This window comes from Aspergillus brunneoviolaceus (genome assembly GCF_003184695.1).
Source record: "Aspergillus brunneoviolaceus CBS 621.78 unplaced genomic scaffold BO95scaffold_3, whole genome shotgun sequence".
NCBI lineage: Eukaryota > Fungi > Ascomycota > Eurotiomycetes > Eurotiales > Aspergillaceae > Aspergillus > Aspergillus brunneoviolaceus.
This window is the reverse complement of record NW_020290733.1, coordinates 388,585-405,789: the sequence shown is the minus strand read 5'-3', so window position 1 is coordinate 405,789 and position 17,205 is coordinate 388,585. Positions and strand designations below refer to the sequence as shown.

Below are 17,205 nucleotides of genomic sequence, written 5' to 3'. Positions count from 1 at the left end.
GATCAGAACACCGCGTCGACTTCCGTTGGCGGACTGCAAAAAAGCTTAAGTCATATATTTCGTAAGATTGTAAAGCAGTAGCAGGTAAAAGAGGTCATAAATGAAGAAAATATGGTATGAATGCGACAAGACAATGGGGTGGATTTTCCACAGCGTTTAAGGTTAGGATGGATGGATGGATGACGTTCTGGTCGGTGTCCTCGATTACGTCAGTCATGCCCCTCGCTCATTGGCTGAGAGGCCAGTATATTCCTCTTTCCCTTTATGGCACTGAGTGAGTGCGACGGGAGTCTCTCCTTCCTTCCTTCCTTTCTCGCAATGGGTATCCTTTCATGGCTGGTGAAGCAATGCTTTGGAATCTCTAATGATGACCTCTATCTGCTTGTCACTCCGCTCCAGTAGACTCGGTTACCTCCAGCTAGAGGACAATCTTATCGTGCATACGATTCAAAGCATAACCTTAAAGGTCATTTATACCCTGCGCCCCCCTGGTCTTCTTAGCTATGCCTATCACGTTGAGACTGAGCCGATCGGCAATTGTCATGGAGAGCACCACCTCCCTCGACAAATCGACTACCCTCGATGTGAACAATGGTCTTGTCGAGGAGAAGCCAGACTCGACGGCACCCACCCAGGTAGCCATCGAAAATGACGAGGAGGACGAGAAAGACATTGATAGTCTCATTGAGGAGTTGCAATCTGTCGATGGCTTTGCCGATCTCAAACTTCTGGAATCGAACCACACAGGCGGTCGACACCCGGTATCAGATGAATTGCTCCACACAGACTCGAACACAGGCCTCAGTACGAACGAAGCACTTCTACGACGGAAAAAGTTCGGTCTCAATGAGATGAAGGAAGGGAAGGAGAACCTGATCTTCAAGTTCCTATGGTTCTTCGTTGGCCCCGTTCAATTTGTCATGGAAGTATGTGTCGCTCATTCATTCTCGTGAGAGATAGCTACTGACTGTCTACCGACGTGCAGGCGGCGGCGATTTTAGCTGCTTATCTTCATGATTGGGTCGACTTGGGCGTGATATGTGGTCTTCTCCTATTGAATGCGTCTGTGGGGTTCATACAGGAATATCAGGCGGGTTCCATTGTCGAAGAGCTGAAGAAGACTTTAGCACTGAAGGCTATAGTTCTGCGCGATAGTGTACTCTCTGAGCTCGATGCAGCCCAACTCGTCCCGGGTGACATTGTGAAGATAGACGAGGTACCTACCCTTGACTGTTTCTGCCAATGGCTTCTTGGCTAACGAGAGAAAGGGCACGATCGTTCCTGCGGATGGCCGCATTATGACCAACTCTGCTATACAAGTCGATCAGTCGTCAATCACTGGGGAGTCCCTGGCTGTCGATAAGCATTCGGGAGATACATGTTACGCGTCCTCCACTGTGAAACGAGGCCACGCCCGAATTCTCATTACCGCTACTGGCGATTCGACCTCTGTGGGGCATGCTGCAGCCTTGGTTAATGCCTCTGCCTCGGGAACAGGCCACTTCACCGAAGTCCTTCAGGGTATCAGCACCGTCTTACTTGTCCTTGTTGTTGTCACTCTTATCATCGTTTGGGTATCCTCCTTCTACCGTTCCAACAACACCACGACCATTCTCGAATTCACATTGGCCGTCACAATGATTGGGGTCCCGGTAGGCCTTCCCGCAGTTGTTACCACCACGATGGCAGTAGGAGCAGCATACCTGGCGAAGAAACGAGCGATTGTTCAACGGCTATCAGCTATTGAATCCCTTGCTGGCGTTGAGATACTCTGCTCAGACAAAACTGGCACCTTGACCAAGAACAAGCTGTCTTTGACAGAGCCCTTCACCGTTCCTGGTGTGGAAGCTGAAGATCTGATGCTAACGGCATGCCTCGCCGCATCTAGAAAGAAGAAAGGCATGGATGCAATAGACAGAGCATTTTTCCGAGCTTTATCCTCCTACCCGTGTGCAAAAGCAAAGCTCACAGAATACAAGGTGATTGAGTTCTCTCCGTTCGATCCAGTCTCGAAGAAAGTCAAAGCAGTGGTACAGTCTTCCGAAGGAGAGCGCATCACATGCGTGAAGGGATCTCCTTTATTTGTGCTTAGAACCGTCCAGCAAGATCACGCAATCCCCGAGGAGATCGAAACTGCATACAAGAACAAGGTCGCAGAGTTCGCGACTCGCGGTTTCCGCTCGCTTGGTGTGGCTCGGAAACGTGGTGATGGCGAATGGGAGATTTTGGGTATAATGCCATGCTCCGACCCTCCGCGACACGACACCGCAAAGACTATTAGCGAGGCCCAGACTTTGGGGCTTTCAATCAAGATGCTCACAGGCGATGCGGTAGGAATTGCTCGCGAGACCTCGCGCCAGTTGGGACTAGGAACGAATGTGTACAATGCCGAGCGTCTTGGTCTTGGTGGAGGGGGGACAATGCCTGGCTCCGAGGTTTATGATTTTGTTGAAGCCGCAGATGGCTTTGCAGAAGTCTTCCCAGAGCACAAGTACAATGTCGTGGATATTCTGCAGCAGCGTGGATATCTCGTAGCCATGACGGGCGACGGTGTCAATGATGCCCCATCCCTGAAAAAAGCTGACACTGGAATTGCAGTCGAAGGATCCTCAGATGCCGCGCGATCTGCAGCTGACATTGTGTTCCTAGCTCCAGGATTGTCCGCTATCATTGATGCTGTGAAGACTTCCCGTCAAATCTTCCATCGCATGTACGCTTACGTGGTTTATCGTATAGCTCTCTCTTTGCATCTCGAGATTTTCCTAGGGCTCTGGATTGCCATCCGCAACGAGAGCCTAAACTTGCAACTGGTGGTGTTCATTGCAATTTTCGCCGACATTGCAACTTTGGCTATCGCCTACGACAAAGCCCCCTTCTCCAGTACACCAGTGAAATGGAATCTTCCCAAGTTGTGGGGAATGTCGGTCCTGCTTGGGATCGTCCTTGCCATCGGAACGTGGATCACCCTCACCACAATTTTGGCTTCTGGTGAGAATGGGGGCATCATGCAGAACTACGGCAAACGAGACGAGGTCTTGTTCTTGGAGATTTCATTGACTGAGAATTGGCTTATTTTCATCACTCGCGCTAACGGTGCTTTCTGGTCCTCTGGGTGGCCATCCTGGAAACTGATAGGGGCCATTGCAGCGGTGGACACCGTCGCTACATGCTTCTGTGCATTTGGCTGGTTCGTCGGCGGACAGACTTCGGCCCCAACAATTATTCGGATCTGGATCTTCTCCTTTGGTATGTTCTGCATCATGGGAGGGTTGTACTATCTGCTCCAAGGCTCCAAGAGCTTCGATAATATCATGCACGGCAAAAGCCCCCGATGCATGGACAAACAGCGCTCTCTTGAGGACTTCTGTATGTTCATACCCCATTTCCCGGTAGCGTTCCAACAAAGCTAACTGGCCCAGTGGTTGCCCTACAACGTGTGTCTTCTCAGCATGAGAAGAGCTCGTTGACCAGTATGGAGAATGGACAGGCTACCCGTGGCGTTTGATCATCCTTTAGCGTTAATGACATTCTGTACGGCTCGCTGGCGAAATCGGTATAGCTCAGGGTCGATGTGGTATCATGAGCACTCACCCTGAATATCTTGCTGTGCTTGTAAAAAGCTCATGTGTTTGCCGAATACGTTCTTTCTGTTGTACATCATAGGTGAAGTAAAGGCATGGTGTATCCCAATTATGAAACATTCATGAAGAATTATGATTGATGCGCAGAATCCTGACCTAAAGCGAGTCCTATCCTATCAACTTGAGTCTACCATGCTGCGCTCTAGGCTGTCAATCTACTTATTGGTGAAATCGAGAAGCAAATAGGTATTCCTAGATTACACGGTGACAATGATAGTAAAGGTAGATGATAGGGTAAGTCGTGAGGAAACAGGCTGGTCGGAGAGGGAGAATGCCACCGAGAAAGAAAGACGATGTACAGATACATAGCAGCAAGTATGCAAGGTGAAAGGGGGCGAAAGACGTAGAGACATGAAGAATAAAGAAAGAGGATGAGGAAGGTCTGGAAAAGTTATGATGACGTGATAGAGAGATAAGGAAAATTGACGTGTAGAGCGAATGGACGGCTAAGGACAAGAGAGTCGAGACTATGTGCACTGGGAGGGGGTTTCCATCATCGCGGAAATGTTGAGAGAGCGTTAAGCTTTAGAGGTCAGGTGATCGACAGCCTGTGCACACAAAGGTTTTGTTGTTAGCACAATAGTGGAAGTTAGTTCGCAATCGGCCATGACATACCTTGTCAATATTATAGTCGAACTGTTCGAGGGCAGCGAGTGATTCTTCGCGAGGGAATCCCATGTTGGTCAGACGTTGAAGGATCTGATCATCCTCGGTGCCGGTCTGAAGAGCCCATCCTGGTGGCTTGTTGGCTTGGGCAGAATCATTCGCAGTGTTGGTGCCGTTGGCTCCGCTTGCTGATGCATTGGCATTGTCAAGAGGAGCGAAGAGCTCTTCCCAGTTGTGCGTCTGCGCCTGGGAATTTGTGTCAGGGTGAGACGCGGCGAAGCCCGGAGATGATGCGGTGGCATCCTTGTTGAAATCAAAGAAGTCTGACGAGGAGGCGGCAGCATTCTGTGACGTCTTCTGGGCCGGGTTATCGAAGGAGAAATCGAAGTCCATGTTATCCTTGTTCTCCACGGTCTCAAAGTCGTCATCGTCGTCCTCAGCCTCCTTGGCAGGGGCCAGGTCAAGCCCTGCAAATGCAGCCTCGAAATCAGGAGCATTGGGCTTAGTTTCCTGAGGGGCGGCCTTGGTTTCTTCATGGTAATCGCGCTGGGGCTCTCCCCCAACGATCGGGGCGCCCGTGCTTGTCTCCACTGAGTGAGGTGCATCAGCAGCAGTTGTCGGGTCCTCGCGGCGCGGCAATAGTCCGTTGAACTCGGGAGGTATACTTCCTGGCTCTTGCTTTCCTACGGTCTCTTCGTAGTTCGGGGGGCTGCGCTGAGCCTCTGCAGCAGGAGGCTCACTGGGAGTGGCGGCGGCGCCCGGCGAAGGGAAAGCTGCTGGTTGAGGTGTTTCGAGGGTATCAGGCTTAGGTTCTCCTCCTACCTGGCTCTGAGGGGGGAAGGCGGGGGCAAAATCGTCCTCAAAGCCTAGTGGTGCTTCGCTGTCTGAGCTTTCGTCCCCATCATCGAGTTCACGGATTGGGGGGAATTCAGACTGAGCGACGGGTGCTGCACCATTGGGCTTGCTGGACCCGGGACCATTCTTCATAGCAGCAAAAGCCTCCTCGAAATCATTCTCCTTCTGGGACTGAGATCGTTTATGAGCTGGCCCGCCAAATAGCTCATCGAAGCTAAGGTCCTTCTTTTCTGTATGATTCTCGGCAGACGTGGCTGAATCGCCACTCGCGGGAGTATGATCAGCGACATCAGGCACTTCAGGAAAGCGTTCCTTCGGCTCGTCAAGCTCGTCGAAGGGCGAAGCCACGGCCTTGACGTGCTCTGTTGGGGTGGAGGCCGCTGCTTCACTGGCCGTGTCTGGACCACCAAACCTGCTACCAGGTGGCGAGACTCGGGTGGAAGAGGTAACCGAATGATCTTCGCCGAATGGTAGCACATTTGGTGTGAGTTGCCTCGATTGCGAAAGCGCAGGTGGCTCGAACGCAGCAGCAGCACCAACAGAAGGGGGTGGAGACACTGAGGGGGTCGGAATGCCCGAGGTCGGCTGCGACTCAGCCCGGAAAGAGACGGGCGGGGGAGGAGTGGCAGCCGTGGCAGGAGATACGAAGGAGGTACCAAAGAGGCTGTCGAAAGCACGCTGCTGATCATTCGAGATCTGGGGTGACAGCGCGTTGTTGTCGCTGGAACCAGTGGCTGTGCGCTTGAAGAACGGGTTGGTGTTCTGACTTGCTGTTGATTCAGCGGGGCTCGTAACGGCGGCAGCCTCACTTGCGACGGCAGCAGCCTCCTCGGGTTCTCTGGACTGCTCCTGTGAAAGAGTGTCAATTTCCTCTTTGATCTTATCTCTCTCGCCTTCCACAGTTGCAAGCTGCTTCTTGTTGATCGCTACAAGACCTTTCTGCTGACGGGCACTCGAGCGTGCCTTGTCTAGGGCAGGCTTGAGCTGAGCAACCGCAGCATTGGCTTCACGAATCTTCTCCTTCAAGTTTGCATTCTCTTGCTGGTCAGCAGCCAGGGCAGCCGATACCTGATTGTATTGATTTTGCAGATCCTGCCGGCTGCCCTCTAGAAGAGCATACTCCTGTTGCAATTTGTTTGTTTCGGCTCTTGAGGCATTCAACCGCTCCTCAAGAGCTTTGAAGTTCTTCACCTCCTGCTCATACATTGTCCTAGCCTGCGCAAGGCGAGCCTCAAAGTCACGCTTCTGCTGGGAGGTTTGGGACAGGTCACGCTCGGCTGAAGTTCGCTTCGACTGAACATTCTGCATCTCATTGGCGAGAGAACCAATCTGGTTAGACAGGTTGGCGAGCTCTGTAGTCTCCTGTGTCAACTTTTTGGACTCCTCAGGATCATTGTCGCCCAACAGGTCATCGGCAGGCGGCGGTGGTGGTGACCGGATAGTTGGCGGTGCACCGGCGGAGGCACCAGTCATCTGTGGCTGCAAGCTTTGGCCAAACGTGGACGTGGGCACAAATGGCTTGAACGTTGACGAAGCTGTTGGCGGGGAAGTTCGGGATCCGGGAGAGCTCGGTGTCTGGAAAGCTGCGTTCGAGCCGCCCGTGGACTGCGGCACCTGCGAAGGGGCAATAGGAGGTGCAGGTGCTGTGAAAGCGTCCAGACCAAACAAGTCATCCGCTGCCGACATAGGAACAGGGGCGGGAGCTGGTGCAGGGACTGGTGCGGGAGCAGCAACTGGTGGAGCGATGTGAGCAGATTCAGGGCGACGCATGCTGGGAGGAATCAAAGCCGGGGGCAAGGCCTGCGGCAATGGGTTCTTTCCAGTCCGCTGTTGCCGAACCAGATACATGGCTACGGCAAACTCATCCTTCGTCAAACGCCCGTCGGCATCGATATCTGCCAGATCCCAGATTTGGGCAAGGGTCTCCTCTGGCAGTTGTGCCCCCATGAAGAACGCAACGGCCTGGTCACCACTTACGGACCCTACCTTGGCGGTGTCAACAGTCGCAAAGATATTGTCAAACATTGCTTTTTCTTGGGGCGAGACCAGCCAGTCCCCGCCAGTGGACTGAGGAGCCAAAGGCGATCCGAAGGGCCGATTGATCGGGCTCTGAGTCCGCTGCGGCCCAGTGAACTGTTTTGGAATAGCAGGAACAGGGGGAGCATCCAAGCCCTGACGTGAGCCAACCGATGAACGGATCGACCCTCTTCGTGAAGCTGCATCATACAGGCCCGGAGGCAAAGTTTGCGGGATTCCCCTCATTGCGCCTGATTTGTACGACGTGAGAAGATGCATCGCGATGACGAACTCCGTCGCATCAAGCACGCCCTGTTGCCTTACATCTGCTAGGTTCCAGATGCGGCCGAGGATTTCGTTCGGCAACCGTGCACGCTCGAAGATCTGCTTAGCAGTTTCCCCTGTAGATTGCGCCATTGTATGAGCCAAACATGTCCAAGCCCATCGAGCCCTGTCTCAAACGGAAAGGGGGGTATTATCCGTACCTGAAAGGACACCAGTCTTAGCAACGTCTGATTTATCGAACAGCGATAGGAATTTATTCACGTCCTCGGGGTTCAACGGAGGGACACGAATAGGACCGCCTGCTGCGGGAGTCGGGCTGGTGGTGCCTGCCTCGCGCGGAGTAGGTGGGCCAGGGGCGGCGGCATCAACGGAGATGCCATCGAATTGTGGCAGGGGACCGGCTAGAAGAGTATGATTTCTGTCAGTACTTGTTGATAGATGAAGGGCGCAGGGCGCTTCCGAGAGCACTCACGTTGGTAAGCCAGTTCCTCTGTCGGTGCGCGACCCGCTTGTGCGTGTCCGATCAAGCGGAGAACGACGCCAAATCCGGAAGGGGTCAAAAGACCCCTGTTCTCCTTGTCCGCGATCTGCCATATCTATAGTTCGAAGGGAGGTCTGCATTAGCGAAGGGGCAATTGCGGGCAGGGCAGGCGACAGGAGGCGGATCGTAAGTAGGCATTGACATACCAAGCCGAGGGTTTCCGGAGCCAATTGGGTCTTTTCGAAGAAAGGCACGGCAACCTCGCCAGTGATGACGCCCAGGTTGGTGGTATCAGCGGCCTGGAAGAGCTGGTAGAAGACGCGCTTTTCTTCGGGGGTCAAATTGAGATTGGGGTGTCGTGCTGCTGGTGACCCGTCAGTTCCGCTGCAACATTAGGGTCATACCGACCGGGTTGGGCCGTCATCTCCTGAGAGCTCCGGGGGGGAGGGCAGCTGGCCAGTCATTAGAACTGGGGGAAGAAGCAACTCACCGTTGTCAGCCATGATGGGTATAGCTCAGGAGGAGCGAGCCTCCTTTCTGAGATATTCCAACACAATGCGCCACAAGAGGGAGCGGAGAATAAAACGGAGGGGGACGGGCTGGCACAAAAAAAGTGAGAGACAGTGAAGAGAAGGTGGTCAAGTTAGCTGGGAGAGGGACTACCGACGGGGCCTGGATGGCTAAGGCGGTAGCAGCTTCGAGCTAAAAGGGGTGGAAGCAATGGCGATACCCCAGGTTGCAACACAGGGGGGAATATGAGCAGAGATTAGATTAAGTCAAGTCTTATGGGTGAAGTTGAGATAAGAGGGGGAGAAGGAGGAAAGGTAGTGGTGGAGGGGGAAGAGGAAAGAGGGAGGTTGTCGCGAGCTGCGTAATTACCTTCAACTACGTACTACGTAGTACTCCTACTGCTACTGCTGCTACTGCTGCTACTGCATGTACCTGGAAAGCTGACAGGCGAGAGTGAGAGGAAGAGGGGAGGGGGGAAGAACTGCCGCTGGCCAGTAGCTTGGCCCGTGCAGGCGGGCGGTCAGTCGGCAGCCCTCTCCGACGTCAGTCCAGTCCCTGTCGGTCGGTTACTAGGTTAGTAGCAAGATGCACACTACTATTCAATACCACCAGCCTCTCAATAGGCTGGTCTCTGCTTCTGAAAGCCTTGATATGATGTGTCATTCCTAATGTCTCCATTCTCTGTAGTATCCGGGGAAGCACTGATTACATTCACACTACAACCTCGAGACAACCCAAAGGCATCCTACAGGGTTTAATACCAGCACAGTTTGAAACCACACTTTTCAAGAATCTCCTGCGGATAACTAGAAGAAATAAACCCTTTACCACTTGTCAACTGCAATTCAGAACCATGGACTTTGGTTTTAGAACGAGGCGAACGTTATATTACAATCTTGCTGGCTTGCACGGGAACGAGCGGGTAAATTTCATCGCTGCTTCAGGGATATTAAAAATATATCAGACAAAAGAAAACATAGTCTGTACTAAGCCAATCTCGTCTCTCCTATTGTATCTGTACGCACAGCCAGAGTCCCGCCGCTCGTCGGGTCTTCCCCGGGCCAAAGTCTGTCCCCAACGGATCACCGCGGAAACAATCAGGGCCTGCCCTGGCATCCAAGCAGACTGCCCCGTCGGACCATCCTCGGGGCTCCGGCCGAGGAAAGTGTCGTCAGACTTAGTACTCAGCCTCAACCTCCTCCTCCAGAGAGTCGCTGGCGACCTCCTCGTAATCGCGCTCGAGGGCAGCGAGGTCCTCACGGGCCTCGGAGAACTCACCCTCCTCCATACCCTCACCAACGTACCAGTGGACGAAGGCACGCTTGGAGTACATGAGGTCGAACTTGTGGTCGAGAGCGGACCAGGCCTCGGAGATGGCGGTGGTGTTGGACAGCATGCAGCTAAACAAGGAACAATCAGCAAAATGGGCTTCGTAGACACGAGGCAGGAATCGACTTACACAGCGCGCTTGAGGGGAGCGAGGTCGCCGTTGGGGACCTGCTGGGGAGGCTGGTAGCAGATACCGATCTTGAAACCAGTAGGGCACCAGTCGACGAACTGGATGGTGCGCTTGGTCTTGAGAGTGGCAACAGCGGCGTGGGTCTCCTTGGGCACAACATCACCACGGTAGAGCAAGCAGGTGGCCATGTACTTGCCGTTGCGGGGGTCACACTTGACCATCTGGTTGTTGGGCTCGAAGCAAGACATGGTGATCTCGTTGACCGAGTTGGACTCGTGGGAAGCCTTGTCAACGGAGATGACGGGGGCGTAGGCGACGAGAGGGAAGTGGATACGAGGGTAGGGGACCAGGTTGGTCTGGAACTCGTTCAGGTCGACGTTGAGGGAACCATCGAAACGCAGGGAAGCGGTGATGGAGGAGACAACCTGGGCGATCAGGCGGTTGAGGTTCTCGTAGCTGGGGCGCTCAATGCCGAGGTTACGGCGGCAGATATCGTAGATAGCCTCGTTGTCGACCATGAAGCTGCAGTCGGAGTGCTCGAGGGTGGTGTGGGTGGTAAGGATGGAGTTGTAGGGCTCAACAACCGAGGTGGCGTTCTGGGGAGCAGGGTACACGCAGAACTCGAGCTTGGACTTCTTGCCGTAGTCAACGGACAGGCGCTCCATGAGGAGAGCACCGAAACCGGAACCGGTACCACCACCGAAGGAGTGGAAGACCAGGAAGCCCTGGAGACCGGCACAGTTGTCGGCCACGCGGCGGACCTTGTCGAGGACCTGGTCGATCATCTCCTTACCGACGGTGTAGTGACCACGGGCGTAGTTGTTGGAAGCATCCTCCTTGCCAGTGATCATGTTCTCGGGGTGGAAGAGACTGCGGTAGGTACCAGTGCGGACCTCGTCGACGACATTGGGCTCGAGATCGGCGTAGATGGTGCGAGGCACATACTTGCCCTGGCCTGATTGCCACAACCTGTTAGTGCACACGAGGAGCAAGATAGCGATGTTGGGAGAAAAGCGTACCAGTCTCGGAGAAGAAAGTGCTGAAGCCGTGGTCGGGCTCAGCCTGCTTGCGCTCCTCGGTCAGGTAACCATCGGCCTAGTGGCGAAAAAAAGTAGCTTGTCAGTAAAGTTCATCTCCAGAAGTGATGGGATCACGCGAAATCCGATCGTGATCGACGTGTTTTTGATTGACTTCACGTACCTGGATACCGTGCTCAAGGCAGTACAACTAGATGGTCAATACAGTCAGTCCAGCTGTCCTTTTTTTGGCTTCTGAACACCCAATGTGTCTTTATTGAAGAGTTTCCATCAGGGTCGACGAGGGAAGAGAAGAAGAGGGGTCAATCTCTTCGAATGTGTAGCATACCTCCCAGCAGGAGTTGGCGATCTGGCAACCAGCCTGACCGACTGTGAGGGGAGAACCAAAACATTAGTCAAACACGCCAGGCAGATCTCCCAAGCGAGATGAAGGGCGGGGGAGCGGGTGAAATGGGAGGAAGGGCACATACCGTTCAAACTAATAACTTCTCTCATTTTGTCGAGTTGAATTGAAGGGTTTCAGATGGCGGGAGGAGGGATAAGAGAGGTGGGTGTGGAATGTGGACAGAGGGAAAAATTAAAATACCCAAGGACGACGATCTGTACGGACGTTTCAGGGGTTCGAGAGTCAGCACCTAAAAGGGCCACACCACCAGAGGCAAGAGGTGGAAAATACAAGTTTGTGGGGGGGGAGAATTTAGGAAAGGAGGGAGAGAGGGAAAGGGGAGAAGGAGTTTAAGGGATGAGGGGGGGGAAGGGGGGAGGAACGACTAGCTAACCCTGGGGAAAGAGCACTCACAGGCTATCACGAAGGCTGAATTATGGTCAAAGAGGATGGATTGCCCAAAGAGACCCAGATTGATCGGTCGACTCGATTTGTTGTGGTCTTTGAATGCGCTGTCAACCCAACACACCAGTCGGCGTGGTTCTTCCGTCCGTTGGGTCGCGTTGCCATTGGGAGCTGCTGATTGGCTACTGCCATCCCGTGACCACCTAGCGGTCAGCTAGCTGAGTCAGCGCCGGCGTCGTGTCACGTGATGATGTGACGGCATGGTCGATCCCAGCATCGTCGAACTGGACGGTTCGCGATGACGAGGATCGCCAATGGGCTTCTTGGAGTCCAATAGCGAAGAGCACCTCCTTTCACCTCCTCTCGCCCAGGATGACATGGGTTCTACTCTAATATCATACTCTCTCACTCTCCGCATATCCCACAATCGCTCTATAAACACCCATCAAGCCTGTCCATCAATTACAGCTCCCGCGCAGCTCCAGAAGCAGTAGCTCTGTATGTATGTATGCCAGCAGTGCATGCACCTCAGTTCCACTTCCTCAACCCTCTACCAGAAACTGACTTCTGTAGACTACTAATCCAGTGTCACCACCCTTCCCAGCTCCATAATGCTGCGCATATAAGAAAAGAATATCAAAAGAAATCACCACAAAAGCCACCACCGCAATGCACCACCACCACCTCCTCATCCTCCTCCTCACCACCCTCCTCCTCCTCACCCGGCGCACGAGCGCCAACGTCGAAAAGACCATCTTCCTCGGACCCGCCCCCTCCCTGATTCCAACTCTCACGCCTCCCATCGACGACTTGGGCCTCCCACGCTTATCCCCCTCGTACTTCCACCACCGCACAAAGCTCAATGCCTCCTTCCCCAGCCCCGACTCCGCCGGCACAGACTCATGGTTCTTCCTCGAGCATCTGATCCCCGGTAAACGCTATGAAGTACGCATATGCTGGCTAGCCACTGTACGTCTTTCCCTTCCCAGAATTCTCCCCCACGCCAACGCAAAAAAAAAATATATATATATATATCCCGCAACAGCATCACTAATCACCCGGCCCCAAAAACAGCAACCAACCTCCTTCCACCTAACAACCTACACCCTCCCGCACGCCCTCGGAACCCCGGACCTCCTCGGCGCAATAACCACCTACTCGACCGCCCGCCTCGCCCACCAGCAACACCTGGACGACAATGGCCTCGCCCTCCTCTCCGATCTAGACAAACAGGTCCGGTACAGCCAGAAGAAAAAGCCCGCCAGCCCCAAAGGAAGGCACAGCGGCGGGATCGGGATGCTCAGCCCAAATTCGCGATTCACGACGGCCAGCAGCAGTCCCGTCGAGGATACGGCCCCGGTCGCGGACTCGGTGCTGTTCCTGCGAGTGCGCGCCGCGGCGGATTACTACTCCACCGATCCGGAGCTCATGGAGACCGTGCCCCCCGTCGTGGTGGATGTGATCCTGGATCCATATCTGGGCAATGTGTTTCCGCGCAGCTTGGTCCCGACCGCCGGATGGGTGGTGGTTGTGGCTGGGGTCGCGGTCTTCGTGGGCCGGTGGGTGGTTGCGGAGCTGGGGCGGGTCGTGGATTCGATCGCTTCGGAGGAGCAGGAGCAGGAGCAGGAAGGAGAAATTGGTGGTGAGAGGGAGGCGAAGAAGATACAGTAATCTCTCGCTTCTGATTTAATATAGTCCGGTTTTAATTATGTGTAAATATATTGATTATGATTCAGTACGACAACGTCAACTGCGTGACTTGGGAAATGTATAATATAATTGGACGTGTATTGGGAAAAGGCTTGGATTTACATTCATGGTTGTGGGCAGCAAGCACCAGGCAAACATAATAACATTAAGATCATTCAATCATGGCATGTGAGCGTCTATTATCACAACACAATTATGTATCATCAGCTAGATCGAAACGGAAGACGACATCAGGGGGTAGATCGAGCAATCAAGTACCAAAACAAGAGGGGGAATAGTGAAAAGGCAGCAGCAGCAGCAGTAATAACAACCCATAACTGACAAACCATCTTCGAAGGCAGTAAGGAAAAGCAAAGCATCCTCTAATAGGTACATCTGCTTGTACCTTGTAGTAAAGATAGCTTTTCTCTAGAGAAACTCTAATCTTCAAAGAAATGAAGCACGGCCCGCATACCCTTGGTGCCCATACCATGCGGGGGATAGGCGATGTAAAGCGGATCGTCCGTAGCACCCAGCTTGGCTCGGAACTCGCTCTTGCGGACCAAGCCGAATTGCTTGGCGATCGTGTCGTAGGTGTGCTGCAACATCTTGATCTTGGGGCCCTTCAAGTTGTGTCCTGGTGTGAGCGTGGACATTGCGCCAGCACCGAACGTCAGAGACTTGACACCGGCAGCAGCCGCCGTCTGGATCGCCTGGGTGACAATATACTCGATGACTCCGTTGGGTGCGCCCGGGAAATCAAAGCTATACTTGATCTGCATGCCGTGCACAGGCGCCAGAGTGGCCAGTGCCACGAAGGCGCAAATAGTGCCCGACTTGTCGACAGCATAGAAATACCAGCGGTGCTCAGGATCGCGCCATGGACGAATCTCAGACAAGTGCACCTGGGTGCCCTTGCGGTTGTTCAGCCAGTCTTGAATGCGCTGGTCGATCTTCTCGCGCACCTCATCCGACACCATTTCTCCATTCTTGAGGGCCACCACCTTGACCTCTTCGTTCTCTGCACGGCGAATCTTGCGGGCAATCTCGCCATCCGTGGCGGCCATATTGCGCGAGGGATCGACACGCTCCTCGGCAATGCAGGACAAAGTGCGCCAGCCGAGACGTTCACCGAGCACGTCTTCAACCTCAGCTGAGCATAGAAGCCAGACAGGCTTGTACTTGGTCTCGCGCCGCAGCCACTGCAGGAATTGGATGATCACTTGACGGTATTGCCGGGTGTCGCAGAGAGGGTTGCCGGGAATTACCACATAATTGCTCGTGCTTACGACGTAGGCAATGGCGGCTCCGGTACCCATGTCACGCCAGATCTTGAAACGTTCGTCGCCCCAAGAAGTGGAGGTAGCGTCACCGTAGTTGGCGATAAGGTGCTCGATGGGTTGCAGCTCACTTTCGTTCTCCGCCACACTGCCCTTCTTGTCGCGCACCCACGGAGGTTCAATGGTGGACGATTCGGGATGACGCAATTGCATCACCGGGGGCTTCGCGGGGAAGCTACGGGGATCACGATGGAAGAGAGAAGCCAGGCGAATGTTGCCCAGTTTCAGCAAGAGCATCAGCAAGCGCTCAAGACCGACACCAGCACCCGCGTGAGGGGGAGCTCCCCAGCGGAAACCTTCCATGTATTCCTCCATGGTGTCTGGCTGAATGCCCACGCGCTTCATGTTCTCCTCCAGCATGTGTGGATCATGGATACGCTGGCCACCAGAGACAATTTCCTGGCCACGAATGAAGATATCGAAGGAGTTGGTGAACCGGCTGTCCTCCGGGTCGGGCATAGTATAGAAAGGACGAGCATTGACGGGGAACTTGTCAAGGATGTAGTAGTCGGTACCATACTTCTCCTTCACGAGCTCGCCCAGACGAATTTCATCGCGGGTACTCAGATCCTCGTCCTCAGGCAATGGGTTGCCGTCTTCGTCTCGCCAGCCCGAGTCGTTCAGCATCTTGATGCCGTCAGAAAATCGGAGGATTGGGGTCTTCTCCAGCCAGACAACATCTTCAGAGGGGAATTGGTGCTTGATGGTGTCAACTTCGCGCCGGAAGCGGCGGTAGACACCTTCCAGAATGTTCTTGATAACCGAGTCCAATACCTCGAGCATCTCATGGTAGTGCTCCTCAATAGCCATCTCGATATCCAGGCCCGTGTATTCAGTCAGGTGGCGGTGAGTGTTCGAATTCTCCGCACGGAAGACGGCACCGATCTCATAGACTCGGCCAAAGTCAGCCGCGATGGCCATTTGCTTAGCCAATTGCGGACTCTGAGCCAGGAAAGCATCCCGACCAAAGTATTGAACATGAAAGACACTGGCGCCAGACTCCGTGGCGGAACCTTGCAACTTGGGGGTGTGGATCTCAATGAAATTCTGTTCGTCAAGTGCGGTACGGAAGAGGTTTCCGATAGCGGACTGGATTCGGAAAATGGATTGAGAGGTGGGAGTGCGCAAGTCAAGCAGACGGTTAACGAGACGAGTTCTATCAGGAATGCGACTGCGTCGGCCCTCAACACGTTCTTCCTCGGCTGTCTGGATTTCGGCCTCGTAAACACTGAAGGGGACGGGCTCCTCGCGACGAACAACGAGATGCAGCTCCTTGATAGCAACTTCAACATCATGGATGGTGCAGCCCAAGACGGGGACCTGAGGCGCCTGAACAACGCCCCGAACCCTAACAATGCTGCCCAAGCGAAGATGTTCGGCCCAATGAACCATTGCTAGGGAGACCACGCCTGGTTCATCATGCAGGACGCCCTGGAAGGTGAACAACTGCTGGCGGAAGACTAAGAAGACCAACTTGGCGCTCATGCGACGGATGATGTGCAGGCGGGCCGTGAAGTAGACTTCCTGGCCAACCAGAGAGGTAGAAATGTCCGTGAAATTAGTACGTAGCTCATGAGTCCGGGTTCGGGACTGCATGAGGGGTAATTCGCCGTAGCGAGCCTTCATCTCAGCGGTCTCTTCGCGAGCGGCTGTAGCAATCTCCTCCTTGTGACGCATATCCGAATCCTCTGAGTGGCGATCCTCACTGAGGCGCGAACTTTCCTTGCGTTGCTTCCGAGCCAGGCGCTTCTGTTGGTTCTTGCTCATTCCCCCGGTGGCAGAGGAATCGTCCGAAACATCATCGGAGGAGGAAACATAGTCGCGATCGCGCAGGATGTTGCTGAAGATGCTGCGACGCGGGGAGAGGGACACGGAGGGGCTACTGTGGCCATCCTCCGAAGTGGACGTTCTGGAAGTTTTAATCTTCGAAAGAGCACGTTTGATTGACATGGTGAGGGGTGGTTCTCCCAAGTGGGAGGAGTGGAGGGGGGGTAGTTTTAGTGTTATGGATGTGATGATGGGAAGAGGAAGTAAGACGAAGAGGAGGAGGGGAAGAGTAAGAGAGGGAAGATAAGGGTACTTAATTAATAAGACTAGAGAACCAGAGAATTAAGCAGAAGGAGGGGCTGGGCAAACAAGAGAGGAGGGAGGGGAGAGGAGGAGGATGCAGTGAGCGTTTTAATACGAAGAGGGAAGAAATCGGGCCCAACCAGGGTCCAGATGCTTACTAGGTTTATTAATTCTCAAGTAAGTTCAATTCGAAGGGAACCACGGGTGGAGCAGGATTCAAGCAAACAAGCAAGAAAGCTATACGTAGTAGCAGAAAAGAAAATAAGCAAAAGACAAGAAAAAAAAAGGAGGGAGCACAAGCCACGAATGGAAGATCAGTGTTTCAACAAGGTTGACTGTGTTGCGTGGGATGGAAGGAAAAGTTGCTGGAAACCGCAGAGACCGAGGCCGGCGGCAAGCCATGATGTCATGTGAGAATGATGAAAG

General features: G+C 53.8%; 5 protein-coding genes across 5 annotated transcripts; 2 read left to right on the top strand and 3 right to left on the bottom strand.

Annotated features, from left to right (window-relative positions):
* Window positions 1-167: 167 nt before the first annotated feature.
* Window positions 168-3,505, top strand: BO95DRAFT_495209 (plasma-membrane proton-efflux P-type ATPase; the record flags this gene model as incomplete). The annotated part of the gene is made up of 5 exons (XM_025590814.1): window positions 168-194; window positions 606-926; window positions 986-1,216; window positions 1,269-3,366; window positions 3,420-3,505. 5 exons carry the CDS (start codon window positions 168-170, stop codon window positions 3,503-3,505), a joined length of 2,763 nt encoding a protein of 920 aa, XP_025447376.1.
* A 654-nt stretch (window positions 3,506-4,159) lies between these two features.
* On the bottom strand, window positions 4,160-8,387 carry BO95DRAFT_458759 (EF hand domain protein; the record flags this gene model as incomplete). The annotated part of the gene is made up of 6 exons (XM_025588591.1): window positions 4,160-4,189; window positions 4,257-7,519; window positions 7,604-7,804; window positions 7,876-7,999; window positions 8,091-8,248; window positions 8,375-8,387. The coding sequence occupies 6 exons, from the start codon at window positions 8,385-8,387 to the stop codon at window positions 4,160-4,162; spliced, it is 3,789 nt and encodes a 1,262-aa protein (XP_025447375.1).
* Window positions 8,388-9,092: 705 nt separating this feature from the next.
* Window positions 9,093-11,789, bottom strand: BO95DRAFT_438112 (tubulin alpha chain). Its single transcript, XM_025585435.1, has 7 exons — window positions 11,690-11,789; window positions 11,361-11,490; window positions 11,219-11,259; window positions 11,054-11,080; window positions 10,873-10,948; window positions 9,854-10,808; window positions 9,093-9,794 (listed from the first exon to the last, which is right to left on the bottom strand). Exons 2-7 carry the CDS (start codon window positions 11,383-11,385, stop codon window positions 9,572-9,574), a joined length of 1,347 nt encoding a protein of 448 aa, XP_025447374.1. The 5' UTR covers window positions 11,386-11,490; window positions 11,690-11,789; the 3' UTR covers window positions 9,093-9,571.
* Window positions 11,790-12,046: 257 nt separating this feature from the next.
* On the top strand, window positions 12,047-13,556 carry BO95DRAFT_438111 (uncharacterized protein). The gene is made up of 3 exons (XM_025585434.1): window positions 12,047-12,178; window positions 12,254-12,649; window positions 12,755-13,556. The coding sequence occupies exons 2-3, from the start codon at window positions 12,350-12,352 to the stop codon at window positions 13,349-13,351; spliced, it is 897 nt and encodes a 298-aa protein (XP_025447373.1). The 5' UTR covers window positions 12,047-12,178; window positions 12,254-12,349; the 3' UTR covers window positions 13,352-13,556.
* Window positions 13,457-17,110, bottom strand: erdS (aspartyl-tRNA synthetase, cytoplasmic). The gene has a single exon (XM_025585433.1). The coding sequence runs from the start codon at window positions 16,657-16,659 to the stop codon at window positions 13,810-13,812; it is 2,850 nt and encodes a 949-aa protein (XP_025447372.1). The 5' UTR covers window positions 16,660-17,110; the 3' UTR covers window positions 13,457-13,809.
* Between the last annotated feature and the right edge of the window lie 95 nt (window positions 17,111-17,205).

Bases quoted from the DNA above. Each gene is read 5' to 3' on its own strand.
- BO95DRAFT_438112 (XM_025585435.1), bottom strand. From the start codon at position 11,385: ATGAGAGAAGTTATTAGTTTGAACG. The intron at 11,260-11,360 runs GTATGTGCCCTT...CTCCCCTCACAG, and splicing joins AGAAGTTATTAGTTTGAACG to TCGGTCAGGCTGGTTGCCAG. The intron at 10,949-11,053 runs GTACGTGAAGTC...TTTCGCCACTAG, and splicing joins GCCTTGAGCACGGTATCCAG to GCCGATGGTTACCTGACCGA.
- BO95DRAFT_438111 (XM_025585434.1), top strand. From the start codon at position 12,350: ATGCACCACCACCACCTCCTCATCCTCCTCCTCACCACCCTCCTCCTC. The intron at 12,650-12,754 runs GTACGTCTTTCC...CCCCAAAAACAG, and splicing joins GCATATGCTGGCTAGCCACT to CAACCAACCTCCTTCCACCT.
- erdS (XM_025585433.1), bottom strand. From the start codon at position 16,659: ATGTCAATCAAACGTGCTCTTTCGAAGATTAAAACTTCCAGAACGTCC.